The sequence below is a fragment of the Aristolochia californica genome, unplaced genomic scaffold, assembly GCF_029961685.1.
Source record: "Aristolochia californica isolate CCGP_79_NKW_82.1479 unplaced genomic scaffold, dmAriCali1.0.hap1 SCAF_14, whole genome shotgun sequence".
NCBI classification, from domain to species: Eukaryota; Viridiplantae; Streptophyta; class Magnoliopsida; order Piperales; family Aristolochiaceae; genus Aristolochia; species Aristolochia californica.
In genome coordinates this window covers 26,973,889-26,995,014 of record NW_027181815.1, presented here as the reverse complement: position 1 = coordinate 26,995,014, position 21,126 = coordinate 26,973,889, and the positions used below count along the sequence as shown (strand labels likewise).

Below are 21,126 nucleotides of genomic sequence, written 5' to 3'. Positions count from 1 at the left end.
AAGTAAAGGGGGGAATACTTGAAAGAGCTCATACACCATTGACATGATATCAGTGACAGTCAGGTTTCCGCTGGGAAAAATATACAGCAGCACCTGAAAACTGGTTACATAACAGCAAACATCTTGTTTCAGCCACACACCAGAAACATTTTGTTTCTCCCACCCATTTTTGCTTTCCACTCCTTCAGTCAAGCCGATTGATCAGGGCGGGCACCACATATGAACATGGTAAATGGGTCCCCTCACCTTCACACCTACCCATTTCAAAGCGGCTCTTATTTGCCCTGGATTAACAAAAGTTTCAGTCTATCATATGCCTTCTTAATAGAGGATCTATATAGACAGCGAGTAAGAAACAGAACTCCAACTGTTCCTTTTTTTACCAAATATTTACAGTTTTACCAAGAACAAATTAACCTAAACCAGGAATCCTCCAAACCCAATGTGTTAACCAGCACCTCTCTTCATGCCATCTATCACCCAAGAACAAATCTAGGCATCTTTTACTCGATAGAGGGATTCCTTGATTTGGGTCTCTGCCAGACGCGATGAAATCTACTAATCTTCCATTTTCGATTGTAAGAAGCATCGGATCGCCATGATTCTGTGTGAGCAAAAAACTTGACAAGTATCCTTGAGATCGACTAAAATCTTCTGGCTTACTTAGATCACAGGTATTTGTGCCCCGTTTTGAACTCATGGGTTTCTTCCCTTAATGACTGAAATATTATGACACCCGCAAACCCCTTGACAAAGGTACAACACCAACCAAATTTATCTTCCGCAACTTGTTGGGAATCCAAAATTTGCTAAGACATGATGCCTGCTTCCAAACCGAAATCTGCTAATGCATGACAAGAGCTGAAAGATGAAACAGGTTGAACAGATTAAGAAGGAAACATTTCCCTAAAATGGTAGTACAACAATACCGTAGCATGAAATATATGGCAAATCCTGATACTAATGCTTACCATATCTTGCAAATACCAACCCAATTATAGAGCAAACAGAACTAGCATGCTCAAATTCATAATGCTACTTAATGCATAAAAAGATTTCTTCTCATTTGCTTGAACTTGTCCTGATAAATCTTACATTGGCTTTATTGTACCAAAAAAAGGAATTAATTGACACATGATCATCTCCAATTAAAAAAAAAAAAACAAAAAAGTAGAATAACATCAGAAACCGAAAGGGCTTACCAATTTAAAAAGGTCAAGAACCGGGTCCTGACTTCTGAACCCATACTTGTTTCTGCAAATGAAGTACGATCAAAATTCAAATGACAACCACAAGGATAATATTTACCCAAAATGAACTGAACGGCTTGATCAGAACAAACAAACAAGTGTAGTAAACGTATTGTCTCACCTCATGGGAACCATAGCCAGTAGCACCTCTTTTAGAAGGCTTTCCTTCTGAAAGATTCACCAATCCGTCATCCTTTAACCCATGCAGCCCACGCCGACCCCCATGTCTATGAGAACCTAAACAAGAATAGCAAGGAGACAGAATAAGATTTTATAGGAAAATCGTACACATGAATCACAAATGTTTCAGCTGCAAAGAACTAACCATTCTCTACAGAGGACAAAGTGTTACGTGCATTTCCAACATTTTTGCCATCTCCAATCCTGCTTCCACCAGGCAATTCAGCTTTCATTTCACCAAAATCATGGGCTAATAAGGAATTATTACTGCGTCCCACACGAGAATTCTGGGCCCCTGCTTCCAGGTTACGGGACTTCCCTCCTGTGGAATAGCTACCATTATCTGTATCCCCTATTACATCATCTCCAGCCTTACTAGGACTAGTGTGTTGAGACACAGACATGTTATCAAGAGGTTCAGACATTCGTTGAGTGGGCTGCAAAGAGGAGGAAACAAAATCATCACTGGTTTGAGACCCATCAGGACGGCGAAGAGGGGTCCATACCCCACGATCTGGTCTGTCCTTGTTCCGAGTTCGTCTCTCTGGCGTCTCATTGGTAGAAACAAAACTAGGTGACTCACTGCCAAAGGCCTTGTCATCCAAAGCTCTTTTCATCTCACTATCAGGAGATGCTATGTTCGAGGTACTAGAAATATGATCTTTCGGTATAGAGCGCATATTGGTAGGCCTAGGGGCACGCTTTTCCTTTTCAATGTTTGACTGTTGTGGTTGCTGCTCAGATGAGCCTGCTGTCATAGATGGTTGATTTTGGCGCAGATCCTTGTTTGAGAGTATGCTTCTAATGATTCTTCCACTAGCCTCACGTCGTTGGTTCTGTTTGAATCCTGTAGAACCTGGTGAACTTCTGACATGAGATGTAACACCTTGTTGGCTTACACCACCAGATGCCTGCAAAAACGGATCAATGTTGTATCAAGTTCCTCTGTTCTAATTTAAAATAATTCAAAATCTTAAAAGAATAACCCGAAATCAAGAATAGATGACTACAGCACAGCCAAATTGAGAAGCCAGGTCCCGAGCAGCCTGATCCAACCCAATTGAACCTTAGCAGAAAACTACAAGTTAAAATTCATGGAGCTTACAATGTTCAAAACATGCATTTTTTTTTTTGAAATATTGTTCAAAACATGCATAAAATCACAATAGTGTGTAAAATAGCAAAGATTCTGCTATCATACTTAAATGACCAAGCTAAGGTTCAAGATACTCATCATAAGAAAGGATTAACCCTAAAACAATGCACACACATGAGCTAAAACATCAAAATGAAGGGAAAAAAGGACATCCACAACTTTATGGATGAAGATCAATGGCAGATGTCAGCACGTACGTTCAGCAAAATAATGCATCTGGTAAATAAACAGTAATCAAACAATAGAGTAATAGCATACAACAGTAACTTGGAAGGCTGAACTCTATAAAACCTCTAAAATATCGTACACTTTTTTCCCTATTGAGATGCATACATTAGCAGCAAGGCCTCAGCTCAGCTATGAGTAAAATGATTGGAAGGTGGAACAGAAAATATATTTATTGATTTGGCATAATAATGAACCATTATTTCATTAGTGCAAGAAAATTGTAGATTTGGTTAGAAGAGAAACAAGTCCATGGATTCCATCTAAACTCTTCTAGAATTTCTATCATATTTACCCAAAGGCAGAACTAAACCAAGCCATCAAGATTAATTTTGAGTATTGATCAATTTCAGGCCAGACATAAGAACTTAAACAGAACCATGCTGAGGTTTTGCAGATGCCGAAGGGCAGTTTCATCCTTGCAATACCACCCCAACCAGACTCCAAGAATAAACGGTAGCCTCATCCCCAGCCAGGGACTCCCAGGTCTCCTTTTCTTCAGAAAAACGGAGGAAGGATAACGTAGATGGAAGAAAATACAGGAAGACAAATAAAAACTCAGAAAAGGGCTAAAGTATCAACTAGAAGGAGAAGATAATTGTTGTTGTTGTTTAGGGCACCTATCCTTCTGCAACTTACCTAAATAAACCTCGCCCTTTCAAATATTAACTTAAACTTAAAATAAAAAAAATAAAAAAACAGTTGAAGGAAAAAGAAACGCTAAAAGATCATAAGACCAACGCCGTGTTCCAACCATACATTTTCTTCCTATCCAAAATGATCGATCTTACACACTTTAACCCTTCCTCATCTTTCCAAATATTAACTTAAACTAAAAAATAAACATTCTTTTAAGGAAAAAGAAAGGCTAAAATATCATAAGACCAACCTTGTGTTCCAACCTTACATTTTCTTCCTAACCAAAATGATCAATCTTACACAATTTAACCATTCCTCACCTTTTAAAATATTAACTTAAACGAAAAAATAAACATTTTTTAAGGAAAATAAAGGGCTAGAAGATCATAAGACCAAAATGATCGATCCTACACACTTTAACCCTTGCTATTTTGAAAAATTATCTAGACTATGCTAAATCTAGACCAAAAAAAAAAAAAGGCTAAGGGGTTCACAATGACATGTTGCTTTTTTGTGACTACAAATCCACAAAGGGCTAATTTAATTTGTTTCTGCTGATAGGTTCCAAGTGCATCACGGGAACTACAAAGAAAGGGTTTGTTATCTTTTCCTTCACAGCCACTGCCTGAAAATGAATTTATTGCTCTTCCTTGCTCAAAGCGAGGCAAAGCAGGGTGGGTTCCCTGTGTACTTCGCCCAGCTTACCACTACTTTGGATGCTCTCCAGGAGGAAGACTTGATAGTTAATTTGGATAGAATGCACATGGCCAAATGTTGATATAGAGTGATTAAGCAATCTGAACCAACAACAATGAAGAAAACCCTTGGCATTGACAAGAGAAGCAACAAGATTCAACTATCAGTTGAACACGAATCAATGAAACAGATGGAAATCACATTATAGAACTCAAGATCCAATGCCTACCTGAGCAATTTCTCTTTCTTTTCCTTTGAGAAGCAAGACTTTTTTCTTTCCAATCTCAACTGTTCCAGGCACTCCACTTGTAGATCCATCCAAAGGAAGAGCTGCAGATCAATTAGTAAGTAAGTATTGAGCAGTAATATTTTTCCCTCTGAAAAACCATTTTCCTCTACAAAGTACAAAAGTTAATACGCAATAAGCAACAAATTCCAAACTCTCCCCACCCAATGAAGTAATTTACTTTCTGTCACAAATAAGTATGACAAAATCAATCTTAAGAAAAAAAAATCAGACTAAAAACCCAAAAACACACAAAAGAACCAATGTTCAGTATTTCAATATAGATAGAAGCCTTTCAATTTTATAAATATATATATATATACACACACAAAATTTTCATGATCATTAAATGAGTGTTAAAGTCAGAAAAATTATGATCCTACGAAACACAAAGAATGTCACTCCAACATTAAGGGGAATATACCTGCCAATATTTTGGTATTGTTCATGATTTAAGAAACAATATGATGCCTCAAAAATTAAAATTTTGAAATAGATGACAACTTTGAAAATGAAAAAACCATCTCCAGACAATTTTCCCTCTGTAATCTTCAAATTTACATTGACACAACAGCACAAAAATCTTCTCTTTTATTAACATTTTCATCTTTAGGCACTCATTTCAAGAAAATATGATATATTAACATATTATTACATTTATAATATTCTTTTTTTTTTTTTGAAATGTCATTTATAATATTCTTTTGAAAGCTGATTACATATGCATGTGCATTAAACCCCAAATGCTGGTGAGACTTCAAGCAAGACCTCACAATAAAAACCCCATGGCCATTGAGCCAAAGGCCCAATCCCATGCCATTATAAAATTGTCTAAGAATGTTAAGCCCCGACGTGTACCTGAAGTAGGCTGATAAGTCCACCCTCATATAAGAAAATATTAGCACTTGTAAATTTAATTATAACATATCAGAACAGGTATATAAGCTTCTGATATAAATATTGCGTAATAATAGGGAGTTCTTTAACACAATACCAGTTTCAGCTTCAGTCGTTTCTGATCCACCTGCAGATATAGCCTTCTCTGAGAGTTGTTCTTCTCGCTTTGGCACTAAAAGATAAGGGGACTTCTCTTTGCTATTTGAATTCTTTGTAGTATCCCTCAAAACATACTGCAGAGGTAAGACTTTTTAGGTAAGTGCATAGCAGGCCAATGATATTACCAGGTCAAACAATCTGTAATCAAGTAGCAGATATTTAATATTACTTAAAGAGTAATAATAACGAAAACAAAATAATTAAAACAAATTATAACTATACTTAAAGAGAATACAAAATTATAACTAAAATTCGTACAAGTAGAAGCGAGAAAATATCACATAGTCCACGAAAAAACAGAGAAAAATATAAGATGAAGCTAAACAAGAGAAAGAATACAGTTGCAACAAAATTCTTAAGATTCCTCAACAACTGCTTTTAAGTATGCTAATCCCATCATACTAAATAGATTCACCATGGTTCAAGGATAGCAACCCTCAAAATTCAGTTTTAACTTGCGTTCACAATGTATAAAAAGAAGAGTTTAAATATTATTCCATTGTTAAAAGCTCATTCATCTGATGACAATGTCCATTATTAGACCCATGGCCCTTCTGGCTAATGCTGCTTCAGCCACTGTTTGGAAGTAAATGGGCCCTCCAAAAGTTCTCTCTATTTGCTGTTGTGCTGCTAGAAATCGCATCCTCACCTATGGCAATCTATCTAGAGGCGAATGTGGTGGTTAATAACATTTGTAGATAGAGAGTGATGATTTCGAGGAATCAGTGGATCATCTTACTCTCAGTTGTGGATTTTCATCTAATGCTGCGCACTTCATTGTCCAGTTATTCAATATGACCATTTTCTTACGGGGTACATAAGCCACCTCATTACCCAATGTACCTTATGGCCTCTTCCTCATTCCGGAAAGCTCCTTTAGAGCACAATGCTTTTGCCATTACTCCATGGTGTATTTAGACAGAAAGAAACAGCCGTGTTTTTACAAGGTAAATCTGAGCAGGCAGCCAGGTAGTTCACAAGATTGTGTGTGTAAAGACTTTTGGGTTTGAAAATATGTGGCTCTTAGAGGACTTTGATAAAGTTGTTGAAAGCTGGTGGGCTGAGCTAAATGTTTCTGGCGCTCTGGGTTGGAGATTAATGCTCAAGCTTAAATCCCTCGAAGCAAAGCTCAGGCTCTGGTCGAAGGGTCTCCATACTGCCGCAACTACCCAAAAATGAAACCCTTCTCTCCCCAACTTGAAGCCCTTGATGAGGCTTAGGAACACAAAAATCATGGTGAGCACATATTGATCTATCAAATCAATTTCAAGAAATTACCTATTGCAAGCATGCTCAAGGGAAACAGAGAGCAGGCTTCAAATGGCTGACTGAGGGAGATGGTAACACAATTTTTTCATGCCCTTGACTACGCCACATGAAGATCTAACTGAATTACCTCGTGATCAATTAAGAATGAGATAGCATCGGATAGATCTCACATTACTAATGAGATCTTGAGATATATTGCAGAACTATATGAGGAATTCACTATCATACAAGATAATCAGAACCTTCAATTTAACAGAATTTCTCCAAATCTTGCTAATCTTCTTATAGTGTCTTTCTCAGATGAGGTTGAGCAGGATGTAATGGGCTAATCCAATGATCATTCTCCTGGTCAGGATGGTGTTAACAACAGGTGTGACAAGCACTGCAGGCCAACTCTAAAATCAGACATCCTAACTATGGTCAAAGGCTTCAATTAGCAGGGTATAGAGTGTAAAGCAATGGGGGTGTCCTTTCATTTCATTAGTTCTTTAAAAGAAACATGCTGAGCACCACAAAGACTTCTGTCACATTAGCCTCATATGCAGCCGGTACAAGATCACCTGTCTCCATGCTCATAGGCTAAAAGTGATTCTGCTCCTTATCATTCATGGAGGGCGAAGCACGTTTATCAAGGGACAAAACATCCTAGACTCAGAAATGACTATTCATGAAGTTACTGATCACTTCAAAAAAATTTAAAAGTTCTGGTTTGGTTCTCATTTTGGATTTTGAGAAGGCATAACATCCTGATTTTGATGGGATTTGTAGAGAGATGGAAATTTTGGATCTGCAGTTGCATCTCATAAGCCACTTGTTCACTTCTCTTAAATGGAACTTCTTGAGGATTCTTTAAAAGAACAAGAGGAATCAGGCAGCAAGATCCCCCTCCCTATTGTTGTTCAATATCGATGCAGAATGTCTCTCTTCTATGATCTATGCTGCAAAGGAGATAGGTCAGCTTTTCCCTAGAAATGGAAATCCCCCTTCTACAATCTGCAGATTATACTATTTGCTTCTATGAGGGTCCTTGTTCAAAAGGTTAAAGTCCTTCTTGGTCTCTTAAAGTTTACATCTCGATTGAAAAAAGACTACACTGTTTGGTTGTAACCTGGAAAATATTCAGATCAGTGAGTTTGCCAATTGTATGGAGTGCACTCAGTCCTCCACATCGGTGACCTACCTAGGGCTTTGATTATTTGATAAAAAACTTGACAAGAGTCTATGGGTAGCAGTTATTGAGAAGCTTGAGAAGTGCCTTTCCACATGAAAAGAAATCTTCATTCAAAGGCTGGCAGGCTTACTTTGTTGAACTCCAGCATTGCTGGATTGCCGAACTACGAAATGTCTTGCATCCCGTGCCTGGCTCACATATATAAAACTATTAAAAGTCTTAAAAAAAAAATCTTGTGGCAAGTAGCGGAGGGTGGTTTCAAGCACCACTTGGTAAACTGGAAGGATGTCAGCAAACCTAAATCTATGGGAGCGTTAGGAGTTCGAAGTGTTAAAGAAATGAAGTATATTTTAATTCTGAAATAATTCTGACAATTTAATTCCTCTCCTGGAATCATGTGGACAGTGGTGAAAATGATGAGCTGGGAAGACAATAGGTGGCTTAAGGGAGGTACTCACAGAAAACTTATCTCCTTGGTGGAATTTCCTATTCTTCTTCAATAAGAAGGCAGTCAAGTTTTATATTGAGAATCACAGCTCAGTCATATTCCGGGAGGACTGGTGAATAGGTGTCTCTTCCCTTAAAAACTCAAAAGCCTTTGTTGTACAATTCAGCTTCCAACCAATTCCTTTCAGTGGCTGACTCATAGAAGCAGAATGGAAATAACTCCGAATGGGATTTACGATTTAGAAGGGGCTTGTATAAAGATGAATTTTCAGAAGTTAGTGGCCTGTTTCTTTTTCAACAAAAAAAAAAAAAAAAAACAGAGGTTAGTGGCCTGATTGCTTCTCTGGAGAGGATGAGACTCCAGAATCATGCAAGAGGCAGACTTGTGTGGATCATAGCTGATAATGGCAAGTTTTCACCCTCTTCTGCCTATAGCCACCTTATAGGATAGGACACTTCACTGAATCATGATGCAGCTATAACATGGAAGCTATCAGGGCCCCTTAAAATCTGGTTCTTCCTAGAGTGCAACCCTAAACAGAATCCTCACAGCAGATAATCTAAGAAGAAGAGGCACACCTGCACACCAAATATACAATGTAGCTTCCATGGATCTGTATAGAAAAGCATCAACCATTTTCTTATGCACACCCCCATTTCCTGGCAAGTTGGTCTCACTTCTTCAACAAAGTCGGGCTCCATCTTTGCTTTCCAAGTTTCCTTGCTGAACTCTGTCAGCTAGGTAATGGTATTAGGCTCCTGCACTGGGTAAGACTTTGGTCCCCGCATGCACAGCACACATTCACCAGGGGCTATGGTTGGAAAGGAACAGAGAGCAGATTTAAATATGATAAAAGCTGTTACGCAATGAAGTCATACACACAATCTCAAGCTCTTTTGTTGCTTGGCCTGGCCTGAATTTGAGAATCATCGAGTCGCTATTCTATAGGACAATTGGAAGCTTGTGGTGCAAATGTCATTTCCTAGGAAGGTTGGGGTTACTGACTGGACCCCCCTCACCAAGGTGCCCATAAAACTTAATATAGATGGTTGTGCTTCAGGTAGCTCAGGGCCAATAGGATGTGATCGTGTTTTCAAGTTGCATGTGGGAGTCACTCTTGCCTTCTATTCTATCCCTCTCGGTATTTTTATTACTACGATGGCTGGGCTCCAAATTCTCAAAAATGGTCTTTGAATCTTTAAAGAATCCTTTGGTGGATGGCTCTAGATTGAAGATGACTCCAGTGTAGAGATCGGGTGGTGCTCTAAAGCTCCACATCCTCCTTGGCATCATTTGCATGAGTTAAATGAAATTCTTGACATTTCATCTTTGTTGTTTCTTCCTGGAATCATGTTCCAAAATCAACCAATCATTTGGCTGACATGCTAGCTAAGTAAGGGGTCCCGTTCAATCCCTTATTATATCGGGATCCCTTGTGATATCAAAATCCACCTTCAATCATTTGGTTTGTAATTTTTAATTTTTTTACAATTTTGGCAAAAAAAATTGCCTCTTTAACAACCAAAAAGAAAAAAAAAAAAAAAAGATAGCATGTAGTCCTATCTTAGCTACAAACAAAGGAATTCTCTTTGTTTATTGTTTCTTTTATGAAGATCCATTATTGCCTGGTGGGGACACCAGTATGCCTATCGAGCCCAGTGGACCCATCAATTATGATAGAAATCGTTTTTATGATTATTTTTATTTTATTATTTAAACTTTATTTTATTTTACTGGATTTGATTAGTTAGTGATCTTAATTATTTTGAATTTTAAATTTTAAATTTTATTTTTAGTTTTAGTTTATCTTTCCTGGTTTTATTGGATTTGATCAGATAGTGATCTTATCTATTTTGAATTTTAAATGTCAATTTTAGTTATTTATAGGCTGTAACAGGATGTTGAAAGGAGCATTGATGATGAATTATTAAAATCTCCCTGTTTCAGGTTTCTCCTCTCCCTCCCCTTTCCTCTTCTTCTTCCCCTTCTTCTTCTTTCTTCTCTATTCTTCTTCTTCTACATTATTCTTCTCAATTCTCCTATTTCTCATTCCCAATTCTTCTTTCTTTCTCTCTATTTACTTCCTTTCTCTTTCTAATTCCAGAAATTAACCGATATTCACATATAACAATTAAATTGTGCCTCATCCCGCATCACTGCCTCCCTTAGAGAGCCTCACTCGACCAACATGATAGAATGGACCCTCATAGAATGGTTTTATCAAAGCTAAATTTTGATGCAAGTGCCTTCAGCAGTCCCGGACCTGCAGATTATGGTGGCATTATTTGTGACCATCATGAAAGTGTTCTTCTCTGCTATGCAGGCCTTTTTGGGATTGGTGGGTCTCTGGCTGCTGAAGCTCATGCCCTTCTACTGGGGTCCAAATTGCTGCAGATGGATTTGCCACCCCCTTAATCATCAAGAGTGGCTCAACTGCAGGTTAAAACAGGGCCAAACACCCTTGAAGGCTCCTTCGCCTCATTGAAGAAGTAGACAAAACCAGCACCTCAATGTCACATGGCAGCACACACCAGTCTGTGGACTCTCACACAGACCAACTTGCTAGAGAGGGCGTAAACTTGGAATATTTAGAGATCAGACTCATTGACGTTTTCCTGCTTTGCTTTCTTAGTTTCAATCTAGTTTTCTTGGAATTATTTGTTTCTTTGGCTGTATTTCTTCTCTTGATCACCACCCTTGCTCGTGGGGCTAGTGTTTCTTTCATATCCTCTTGCCTCTTTAATGAAACACCCTTTTCACTCTTCAAAAAAAAGACCAATATAGAAACAGAGAGAGGAGAGAAAAAACAGAAAATCTTTTCCGGGGACCTCCATTTTCCACGAAGGAATTGATCTATTCAATCAAAGCTTCTGAACAACCTTAACTGGACAACTACCAATATATCCAATTTGGAGAAAGATTTTAAACCTACTGGCCTCGAGCAGAGTACAATGGACAAAGAGAGAATTAAATGAATGTTTAAATAGTCTCAATATGTAAAACTATTTAAACTTCTGAGCAAAATCCTAACAGGACTGACACCAACACCCCTCAGAGAAGATTCTGAAACTAATGAACCAGGAGACCAGTTCAATGCCTAATTATCTTATTGATGACTCGCATTATAAGGTTACAAATATATTTTGGGATGAAAGAACTGCAGTTCAAGGGCACTCAGTTTTTAATTTAGCCATGAAACTTGAATTGAATAACTTAAAATTTTGATTTCTCCTATTATATTTTTTTTTAAAATATTCTCCAATTATAAATTTGTGTAATATTTCATGCATTCTTGTTGATGTTCTTTTGAGATTTTTTTCTTATTTACATTGATTTTAATGATAAAATGAAGATAATGCTATTTTTTAGTTATTACAAATTAAATAGCACTCTGGTAAATAATATCTTTTCTAAAAGAGAAAAAGTTGGCTTAGAAAAAATGGCTGGACTTGACTCCTTTCCTTCTAATTAAAGATATCATTCCAAAAAAATATCTTTTAAAAAAAAAAAAAAAAAAAAAAAAAAAGGTATATATGATAGATATCAATGGGAAGTCCCCCACCTTCGGTGCAATAGGAACCATTGACATTCCTAATTCAAGTAACCAATAAGGTTCACAGCCAAACCTCAAAATCACACTCCAAGATTATATGCTAATCAGCCTGCTGCCCCTGCAGCAATAGCCCTTCCTACTCACATGGTACTGCCCAATTTTCTGGAAGAAGTTTATCCACTAAACAATAAAGTTAACCAACCCATTAAAAGAATCTATACAGCATATAAGTTTATGCAGAAAACATCCTGGGAAGCAATCAACTGAATAGTTAAATTAAACAACTCTGATCAACCTGTATTTTGATAAACACCAGACCAAAAAAAAAAAAAAAAGTGCACTGAGAAAACATAGTATACCATTGAGGTGGAAATTCTCCGTTTCTCTGAACCTCGTTTACCAGAAGCTGAACTAGAACTGCCAGGTCCGGATCCACTGGCTCTTCTGCTAAGCTTACCATTACTTGATGATCGCTGTCAAAAAGCATGATATGAATTTTCAGGGCATGCTTCTTAAAAAAAAATTCAGGGCATGAATTTTCAGAGCATCTAAAAGAATGTCTGAAATTATTTTAAATATAAGTAACGAAAATTGGAAATCATGATCAACAACTTCCTGTACAGCATGAATCCTTTCATTACAGACTTAAAGCACTGACAAAAGAAGCCATCAACCCTATTGAGCAAAACATGCTACTCTTTATCAAACAATGGAAGAGACCATTAAACAGCACACAATCAGCATTCGACAGATGACTCACAAAACTCATCAGTATGACGCATAACTTATGTCATATTAGATCAAAAAATGTAACTTCTCTCACGATAAAGATGGTATCTGCAATTATATATCTTGAGGCCTCAAATACAGAAACAACTTTATGCAAATAGAAAAAATTAATCCTTATGCTATACCTGGGACCCAGTCTTAGCCGCTCTTTTCTGTCGAACAAAATCCATCAAAGGTGTAATAATAGGAGATTCCTTTGGTTGGCCTGGACAAACAAAATGAGAGAGTTTCCATAACCCAATACACCAATGTGTCTCTTTATATTTCACTCTTAAATAAGAATATGATTTGCATTTGCTGAAAACATATGTACTAGTGTATGTATCAGGCACAAAAAACTAACCAGCTCGTTCTGCTTCTTTCCTTTCCAGTTGTATCTCCGCACTAGGAAGATTTTCAGCAGGTTTAGCAATAAGCTCAAGGAACTCCAAGTATTCAGGATCTAATTATTCATCAAAGAACTGTTTGTCATTAAACAGAAACAGCTGACATATATGAGTCAGCATGCACCGTAATGAGCCAACAAGAATTCAACTTGCAGGCAAATAAAAAGAGGAAAATACCTTTAAATATGGTTCCCTCACGCCCATCCTTCTTTGACCAAGGCTTTGGAACACGTTGTGATGGAGCATACTCCACAACTGTTTTAAACTGAGAACCTGAATGTTGATTAAATTGAATCAGCATACAAACAGCACTAAATACATAGACAGCAATATAAAGACAAGAATGTCTACACAAACCAATAATTACACAATGACTGGTAGGGTCTCTGTACTAGGTATCCACCTTCTATTGGTGATAGATCACCAAGTTACATTGAGCACTGACATAACTTTATGTCAAGCAGCATAATATCATGAATACACAGTGACATATTTTTGTCTTTCCAACAAAAATGCTTTAAAGTATTTATAGCATCTGAATCAAGCACCTAAATTCTCTTCTAAATAATATTATCAAACAGATGTCTCATGTTGTACTCTTTCCTCCCTCGGGAGCTCTCTTACTGAATCCCTCTTTTCATTCTTATCAACACAGAATTCTCCCTTCTGCACATAACCTCTCTAGATGTACCTAGAACTGACAGCCGATGAAAACAATTCCATCTAGTGATTTTAAACACACCATAAAACAAGGTCAAATTGGTATGATGACTAATTTGCGCATTTTTTGGTCAAATACCATTGTAATACCTAGTCTAAAGTTTCTCCAATAATTACTCATAAACTCATATTTGACCTTTACAACAATTTTCCCTTACACCGAATGCAATAAATTAGCACACTCACACCTACAGCAATTTTTTAGGGACCATTTATCACAATAAACAATTCTGCAGGACTATGAATGGCACAATAATTCACCTCAATACTATTTTCTTTTCTTTTTTAAACTGATGAGCTTTATTAAAAACAAAGAAAAAAAATTCACCTCAATGCTATAGATAAATAATACTAAATCATGATAAAATAAAATATAAAAAAGGAAGTGAAGGATTAAGCAGGTTCTTCACCATAATGGAAATGTGTAAACTTATTTCTTTGAAAAACTAATTTCTGTTTTGCAGATTCAAAGCAGTGTTATCCCTTCAAGTGTTTAGTGTTTATTATTTTTTATAACTACTAAAAACAACAAAAAGATCTCCATGCAGGACACGGTGCAATATGCATAAAAAATTGAAAGAAAAAAGTTAGAAATTTTATGTGGCTTTAGGTATCATCGTCATCGTCAATCGGACATCACACCAAGCTCCAATTAAGTATAGAGCCGGCACTGACCTAACATGCCCTAATAAGATAGAACTAGGACTGAAAACAGAGGGAAACATAAGGGTTTTGTCAGGTAATGTAAGTACATTTTTCCTTCACTTTTTTTTTCCCTGTTTTCTCTTCTCTCTTTTGTCTTCCCCTGCAGAAATAGTTCTGCTCTTCCTAAATAAAACTTTATTCTAAGAATCATCAGAAACTTGCAGAAAGTGAACAATCCTAGAACCGCTCTAACCAAAGAACAACAAACATAGAAGTCCTTACAACACATTGCTGCTTGTACTATTTGACACATTTCAGTGCTTATGAGTATTTTAATTTTAAACATCACAGATATTCACATGTCAAATAGACCACATCGTTGACCTTTATATTTGATAAAACAGCTGCAATTTTCCTATTAATAGAATAAATTTGACCGAAGATTTGTAGTAGAAGAATAGTTGCAGACAAAACAAATGAGCAAACACATAAGGTACATGCACAGACAAACTAAAAAACCCCCAGAGACAGTCAAGCATCATTTTCACTTCCTTAAGAGCTTTTGCAAGAAAAACACAGTTCAAACTCTGCAGTAATCATGAAGTAGAGAAAAATATACTTTTGTCGGACTTATACCTTTCTCATTAACAAATACATGGCCATCAAAGAACTCAGCAAACTCCAGAACATCTTCTGACTTCTTGAAATCAATATAGGCTCGGGAATATCGGGGTTGCTTCTGGCTGCGTCATATTAAAATAAGGCATTGGTAAGTGGCACATGGCATTACAAAATATTTGCTTTCATGTTGATTACAGGTAAACTAAAATTTAAATACGAAAACAAATTTAACCAAATGGAGCGGAAACAAATACAAGTATCCAACTCTTGACCTCTTTGCTTTTACTCCTTTACATGACAGATTGTATCACCCGCTTACAGTTGTTTTGCTTCTTGTCTGTTTGTATTATTCATTCATATTAAGGAAAAAAGTCCAAAATGAACTACATTATGAGCAAAAATTGCAACACTGAAGTTTTCAGGTATGCTACCACTTGCAAATTGATAAAGAGGTATTTTATTCAACATGTAGGGTTCCTCTTCATAACATGTGGACATGACACTAAGTTTCAGAGCGCTTCATCCAATCAGATGTATTTAAAAACAAAGTTAGCAATTCAAAAAAAGAAAAAAACAACGTTGAGATATATCACTACTAAGGTTCACTATCCCGAGTGGTGTAAGTTTGTCCGTTTGCAATCCGACCCAAAAACAAACAAAAAGTTTTACAGAAACAATCTTAAATATTCAAATAAAATGTTGAGATATACAAATGTTAAGGTGCACTACACAGCGTTGTGCAAACTCATAACATTTGTTCTTTTGCAATTTGAACCCAAAACAAACGCAAAGATGTACAGAAAAATGTGCTAAGCCGTTCCCAGACTCAAAAACCTTTTGCATTAGGCTCCGGATTAACAAAACCCTAAAATACATTGCCAACACTTACATCGCTATGTTTCGCATAAGGAAAAATACACCTCGGCATCAAAAAATATAAAATGCAACAGGAAAACAGAACCCCGAATAACTCCAAGGTGACAAAACTCTAAAAATTAACCGTCTAAGTCAACAAATAGAAACGCCCAATTCATGCATCGGGTAACAAAACCCTTACCTGTTCTTCCCGGGGCGGAAGCAGACCCATCTATATCGACCGGCGAACCGTCCATCGATCTGTTCAAGGAGCACCGACTGGGAAATAGTCGGCGGCAAGTGCCGCACAACCACCTTCGTACGATCGAAGGGATCTTTCATATGAAATTCGCCTGCGCTGAAACCGATTGAAAATCGAAGGAAGAATAACCGAACGAAAACAGAGAAGACCAAGAACCAAAAAGCGTCAAAGTGCGAACTGCGTGAAGATTCTAACTAGGATTCGGAATAAAAGAAAGAAAGAAAAAAAATCCGTCCGTGGGATTAATCTCTAATCTCCTCCAGGGAGGAATTGTTCAGGGTTTACAAGTCGAGAGGCTCTGCCCTAACTTCATTAGGGTTTGATTGGGCGGACATTTGGAGAGCAGGAGAGGAGCAGTCAGATAACAGTGAGGGAAAAAAAAAAGGAAAAAAGAAACAGAGAAGAAATGGGAAAAGGAACGCGAGAGAGGAAGAGAGAGAAAATTGGAGGGTATCGGGTGTGAACAAATAAAGGTAAAAGTGTTAGCAATTGGCCAGGCGATCACATTACAGGGACGATTGCGAAGTATGGCAATGGGCACGGCGCCTCTGCACTCTCTAGACTCAGGAGGGACCCTTCTCAGCTTCAATCCCTGCCTAACATTGAGTTTACCCACGTCCAAAGCCTCGTTTTCAAACTTCAAAGAGCCATATTACGCGTGGACTTATCACCTGTCACTTTAATCCGATTATCCACTGTGGTATTTTTTTATCTACCACCATAGCCCACTTCCTTTGAAAACAATATTGAATAATTTAAAGATATTATATAAATATAAATATATATTATTTAAGTAATTATATAATAAAAATTAAATTTTTTATGTGGGTATTGAGTAATTATATAGTGAAAATTAAATATTCCATTTTTAAAATTAAGATTTTTTTTTTTTTACCTTTTATTTGCCTCGATTTTGCATGGGTTGTTTCAAAATAAAAACAGTCTTCACCATGAATAGATGAAAAACCTTGTTTTAAGCAGGTTGGGTCACTCGAACTTGCCCCTTTGTCATTCCCTTGATGAAGACAATACTTTTGAAACTTCAAAGAAGATTAGGTTCCATTACTTCTAACTCATTAAGGTAGAATTTGTCTTCTGCAAGCTCCGCATTAGTTATGAGACCTGTCTTGTTACAGTTTTGAGCATGACAGAAAGCAACTGACAACTAAGGGGGGGTTAGTCAACTTGAAAGACAAGATGATCTTCAACCACATAACGCCCTTCTCCACTTGAAGTCGTTAGTGGAGCGCAGATGAAACTTCATCTCGATGCAGGGGATGAAGGGGTCCTTCATCTCCACGGTTTAATTTCAATCATGTGGAAGAAGGCCCTTTTTGATCTTTTTCGAATTGACGGACGGGCAACGCTCGTATTTTTTCCTCTCTCTCCTCGCACCCCCCCCCCATCGCGCGTCGTCATTTTTCTTTTTTCTTCCTCTCTCCCGCACTCCCTTCCCTCTCTCGTCTCCCTGCGCCCCCGACGTTGATCTCGGCCACCATCTCAGTTCCCTCTCGTCTCCGGCCTCAACTCTCGGTCTTCTCTCGGCCTCGCCCTCTCTCTAGCACCCCCTCTCTCGTCTCCGTGACTCTTTCTCTTCTCTCGGACAAGCTCTCTCTCGCTTCTCTCTCTGTATTCCCTCCCGACCTCCCTTTCTTCTCTGTCTTCTCCCTCTCTTCTCCCTTTCGGCCTCCCACTCCCTTCTCTCTCTGGCTAGTCTCGATTAGGCATCGATTAGGCATCGATTTCACCCTTCGGCTTCGGATTTCCCCCTTCGATTTCACCCTTCGGCTTCGGATTTCCCCAAATTTCAGAAGGTATGCCTAAACCCTAATTTTTTCATTAAATTAGTGTTTTATTTGATTTAAATTTATTTTCAGTGCGTAATTGGGGGTTATTTGTGCATTATTTTGGGATTTTGGGTTACGGTTTATAATCTAAATTCTTATATATGATCAGTGTTTTGATGGACTTAAAAGGGAAAGGAAATAAGAGAAGATATGGTTTTGTTCAATGGAGCCAATGTTTTGATAACAGTGGGATTTATTTATTTTTATTTTTAGTTAATTTTTATATGGAAAACTGATCTCCTGATTTCAGTGGTTTTTTACTTTTTTATTCTTTTGTGAGGTAGGCAAATGTGTTTTATCTTGATATTAAAGACAATCATAAAAAACTTACATAAGATGCAACTGTAATGTAGTATTTGGCCGGGATACTGTACTAGGACCCCGTCATTTTTGACCTGTTGCAAACTTAAAAACCACGATCCGTGTAAGACATGAAGAGCAATCCGAACCTGTTACCCTCCTTCAGAGTATATTTTAGTTTATTAACTCTCTTACTATTGGTGAGCTATAGACAGTAGAAGTTTTAATATTTTCTACCCAGATATTATGTGGCAGGTGGAATGACGTGACTATGTGCTTACCATGTAGGTAAATGCTAAGAGATCTTACTATCGCAGTGTTGGCAAAATTCTAGACAATCTCCATGCTCAGGTACATCATATTACAACCCAATGCCACAAATTTTGTATGTGTATTTTTTTTTACTTGTACTCACACAAACTAGTGCAGCATTTTGCATCTTTGTGAAGAAATTTAGTTTTTGAATCTGTACTGTTTTGTTTCTATTGGGAATAGATGATTTGGCAGAAGCAGGGTTCTGAATCAAACCTAGAATACACAGCTTCTTCAACTGCTGAGCAGAATTCAACAGAGTGCATAGATACCAAACATTCTAATAAACCCAATGATCTACAGACTGCTATGGAGAAAAATATGTTTTTTGTTGCAAAAGTAAGGCCTTAACTGTGTTAAACAGTTTTTGTATGATTTGTTTCTAACCATAGAGCAGTTTGATGCTGTGAACTGTTTGAATTAGCTTATGAACTGACAATCAAAGGTGCAGACATCTGAATTAGCTTATATCCTCTCTCTCCTAGATTCCACTTTTTATAACTAAATTTGTTTCTTTCCTAAACCTTTTTCTCAAAGGCTGTGAACTGACTACCAAACATGCAGACATCTCATGCTTTCTAAAAAATCTATCTCCCGCATTCCATGTTCTATAACTGAATTTATTTCTTTCATAAATCTTCGTTTATGACGATAGCTACACTATTTCCTTGTCCACCTCTCTTGCAAATTTTCTATTTTCTATTTTCAAACAGCTATGCCCACTGTTTATTTGATATGTAATCATTTTGTGTCCTTTCGGTGATTAGTACAAGCATGACAAAAGTTCTTTCTGATGCAGTTAATAATTTGATACTGCCATTTTTATTTGTTTATATTCAGGTTTTACATTCATTTGATGCACAGGCAGAGGGTGAACTTAGTCTATTTGTTGGTGACTATGTTGTCGTTAGACAGGTAATCCATCTTGCTATTCTGGTGTGAACTTGCTGATATTATATGGTATCATCTTCAACTGCAACTCTCTATTGATCTCGACTGGAACAACAATATTATCAGTTTCACTGTAAACAAGTCCCGCTGGTGCAAAATTGTAGGTTTCTTAGACTAAACTGGGTGAACATAATATTTGGTTCTTCTTTTTGCATTCACTGTAGAAAATCATTAGAATCTCTTCAAAACGCTTCTACTCTCTTTTTAACGATCAACAGGTTGCACCTAATGGTTGGTCTGAAGGAGAGTGTAATGGAACGGCCGGTTGGTTTCCTTCTGCTTATATCGAAAGGAAAGAGCAAATTCTTGCAAGCAAGTTGGTTGAAGCTTGCTTAAGTGATTTCCCAAATCATCTTCCGAACTTGCTTGTACATTGTGTAGCTCCATTATCATCTGTACCTATTTGTATCTATTCATTGCATTATTTAGCTCTGTAACATCCCACTTGGTTGCAAGTGTACAATCTCCTGGTAACTCTGTGTAAATTTATCACATATAAAGTAGTTGTGGTTTCATATGGGAAGGTTGTGATAGTGCTTTGTTTTAAATTCATTTTCATCCTATGGAAGACAAGTAACAAAATGGTAGGGCTTAGTGTCTCATTCAGGTGTCTTTAAGGTTTTTTTACTTGGACTCTGGACTTGAATCGGATTTGGAACCTGATTTAGATACAAGAAAATCCAAGTTGGATCGGTCTTAGGGTCTGTTTGGAATCCTAAAAAAGAAAATAAGAATTTGATTATTATTATTTTTAAAATAGTTAATAAAATAAGATAATATTTTTTTGTTTTTTTAATTATTTTTAGAAATAATAATAATTAAATTCTTATTTTTATTTCTTTTATGTTTTTTCATGGGTTCCAAAGAGACCCTAGGTTTTTGTGGACTTATTTTTTACCGGTGCAAAGAATATTCTTGAGATTTTTAAGTTATTTCGTAAGATTATAACCAGACCGTCCATTCGTGTGGGTCTAAATTTATTTGTCAGTGACCTATTTACCCCTGACATCCATGTGGAACGATAAATGATGGTTTACTCTTATTACTTTTGAACATGCGTAATTTATATGTACTAAACTTGTAACTCGTTGATTGTAATATTAAAGGCACGAACTCGTTATTTGAATAATTTTTTTTAGGTTATTTTCAAAGTTGTATATGTATTTATTTATTATCTTATTTTATTTTATTACTATATTAAACTTCATATTTAAGTCTCTGGTAAATAAAATATAATTAAAGTATGCATTTGATTAATATATCATCATTAATTATGTCAAAATATATTATTAATTAATACAATGCAAATCTATCTTATGTTATTAATATAATATTTTTTATTCATTAATCAGAATTTTTTTTATTTACTCTATTGTATTAGTGATTTAATAGTGGTAATTAAAATATTGTTAATTCAAACACTTTGGTTTAATTAGTTTATTTTTATAATTATTAAAATCAATAATTTTAAATTTTTATATGATGAAGATGAAGATGAAATTGTCCACA

The 21,126-nt window shown here is 36.6% G+C and overlaps 2 protein-coding genes across 4 annotated transcripts; one reads left to right on the top strand and one right to left on the bottom strand.

Moving 5' to 3' along the window:
• Window positions 1–16: 16 nt before the first annotated feature.
• LOC137950631 (regulator of nonsense transcripts UPF3-like) lies at window positions 17–16,738 on the bottom strand. 3 transcript variants are annotated; one of them, XM_068797201.1, is made up of 13 exons: window positions 16,148–16,738; window positions 15,106–15,212; window positions 13,282–13,377; window positions 13,062–13,160; window positions 12,844–12,923; window positions 12,289–12,402; window positions 5,427–5,562; window positions 4,376–4,476; window positions 1,937–2,341; window positions 1,576–1,867; window positions 1,372–1,487; window positions 1,203–1,254; window positions 17–861 (listed from the first exon to the last, which is right to left on the bottom strand). In XM_068797201.1, the coding sequence occupies exons 1-12, from the start codon at window positions 16,285–16,287 to the stop codon at window positions 1,216–1,218; spliced, it is 1,725 nt and encodes a 574-aa protein (XP_068653302.1). In that variant the 5' UTR covers window positions 16,288–16,738; the 3' UTR covers window positions 17–861; window positions 1,203–1,215. The 3 variants fall into 3 exon arrangements, with proteins under 3 accessions (XP_068653302.1, XP_068653300.1, XP_068653301.1); XM_068797199.1 differs by having other exon boundaries at window positions 1,576–2,341; XM_068797200.1 differs by having other exon boundaries at window positions 17–841; window positions 1,576–2,341.
• Window positions 16,739–18,485: 1,747 nt separating this feature from the next.
• On the top strand, window positions 18,486–20,101 carry LOC137949478 (SH3 domain-containing protein 1-like). The gene is made up of 6 exons (XM_068795523.1): window positions 18,486–18,521; window positions 18,643–18,705; window positions 18,850–19,005; window positions 19,507–19,581; window positions 19,836–19,933; window positions 20,047–20,101. Exons 1-6 carry the CDS (start codon window positions 18,486–18,488, stop codon window positions 20,099–20,101), a joined length of 483 nt encoding a protein of 160 aa, XP_068651624.1.
• Window positions 20,102–21,126: the final 1,025 nt, after the last annotated feature.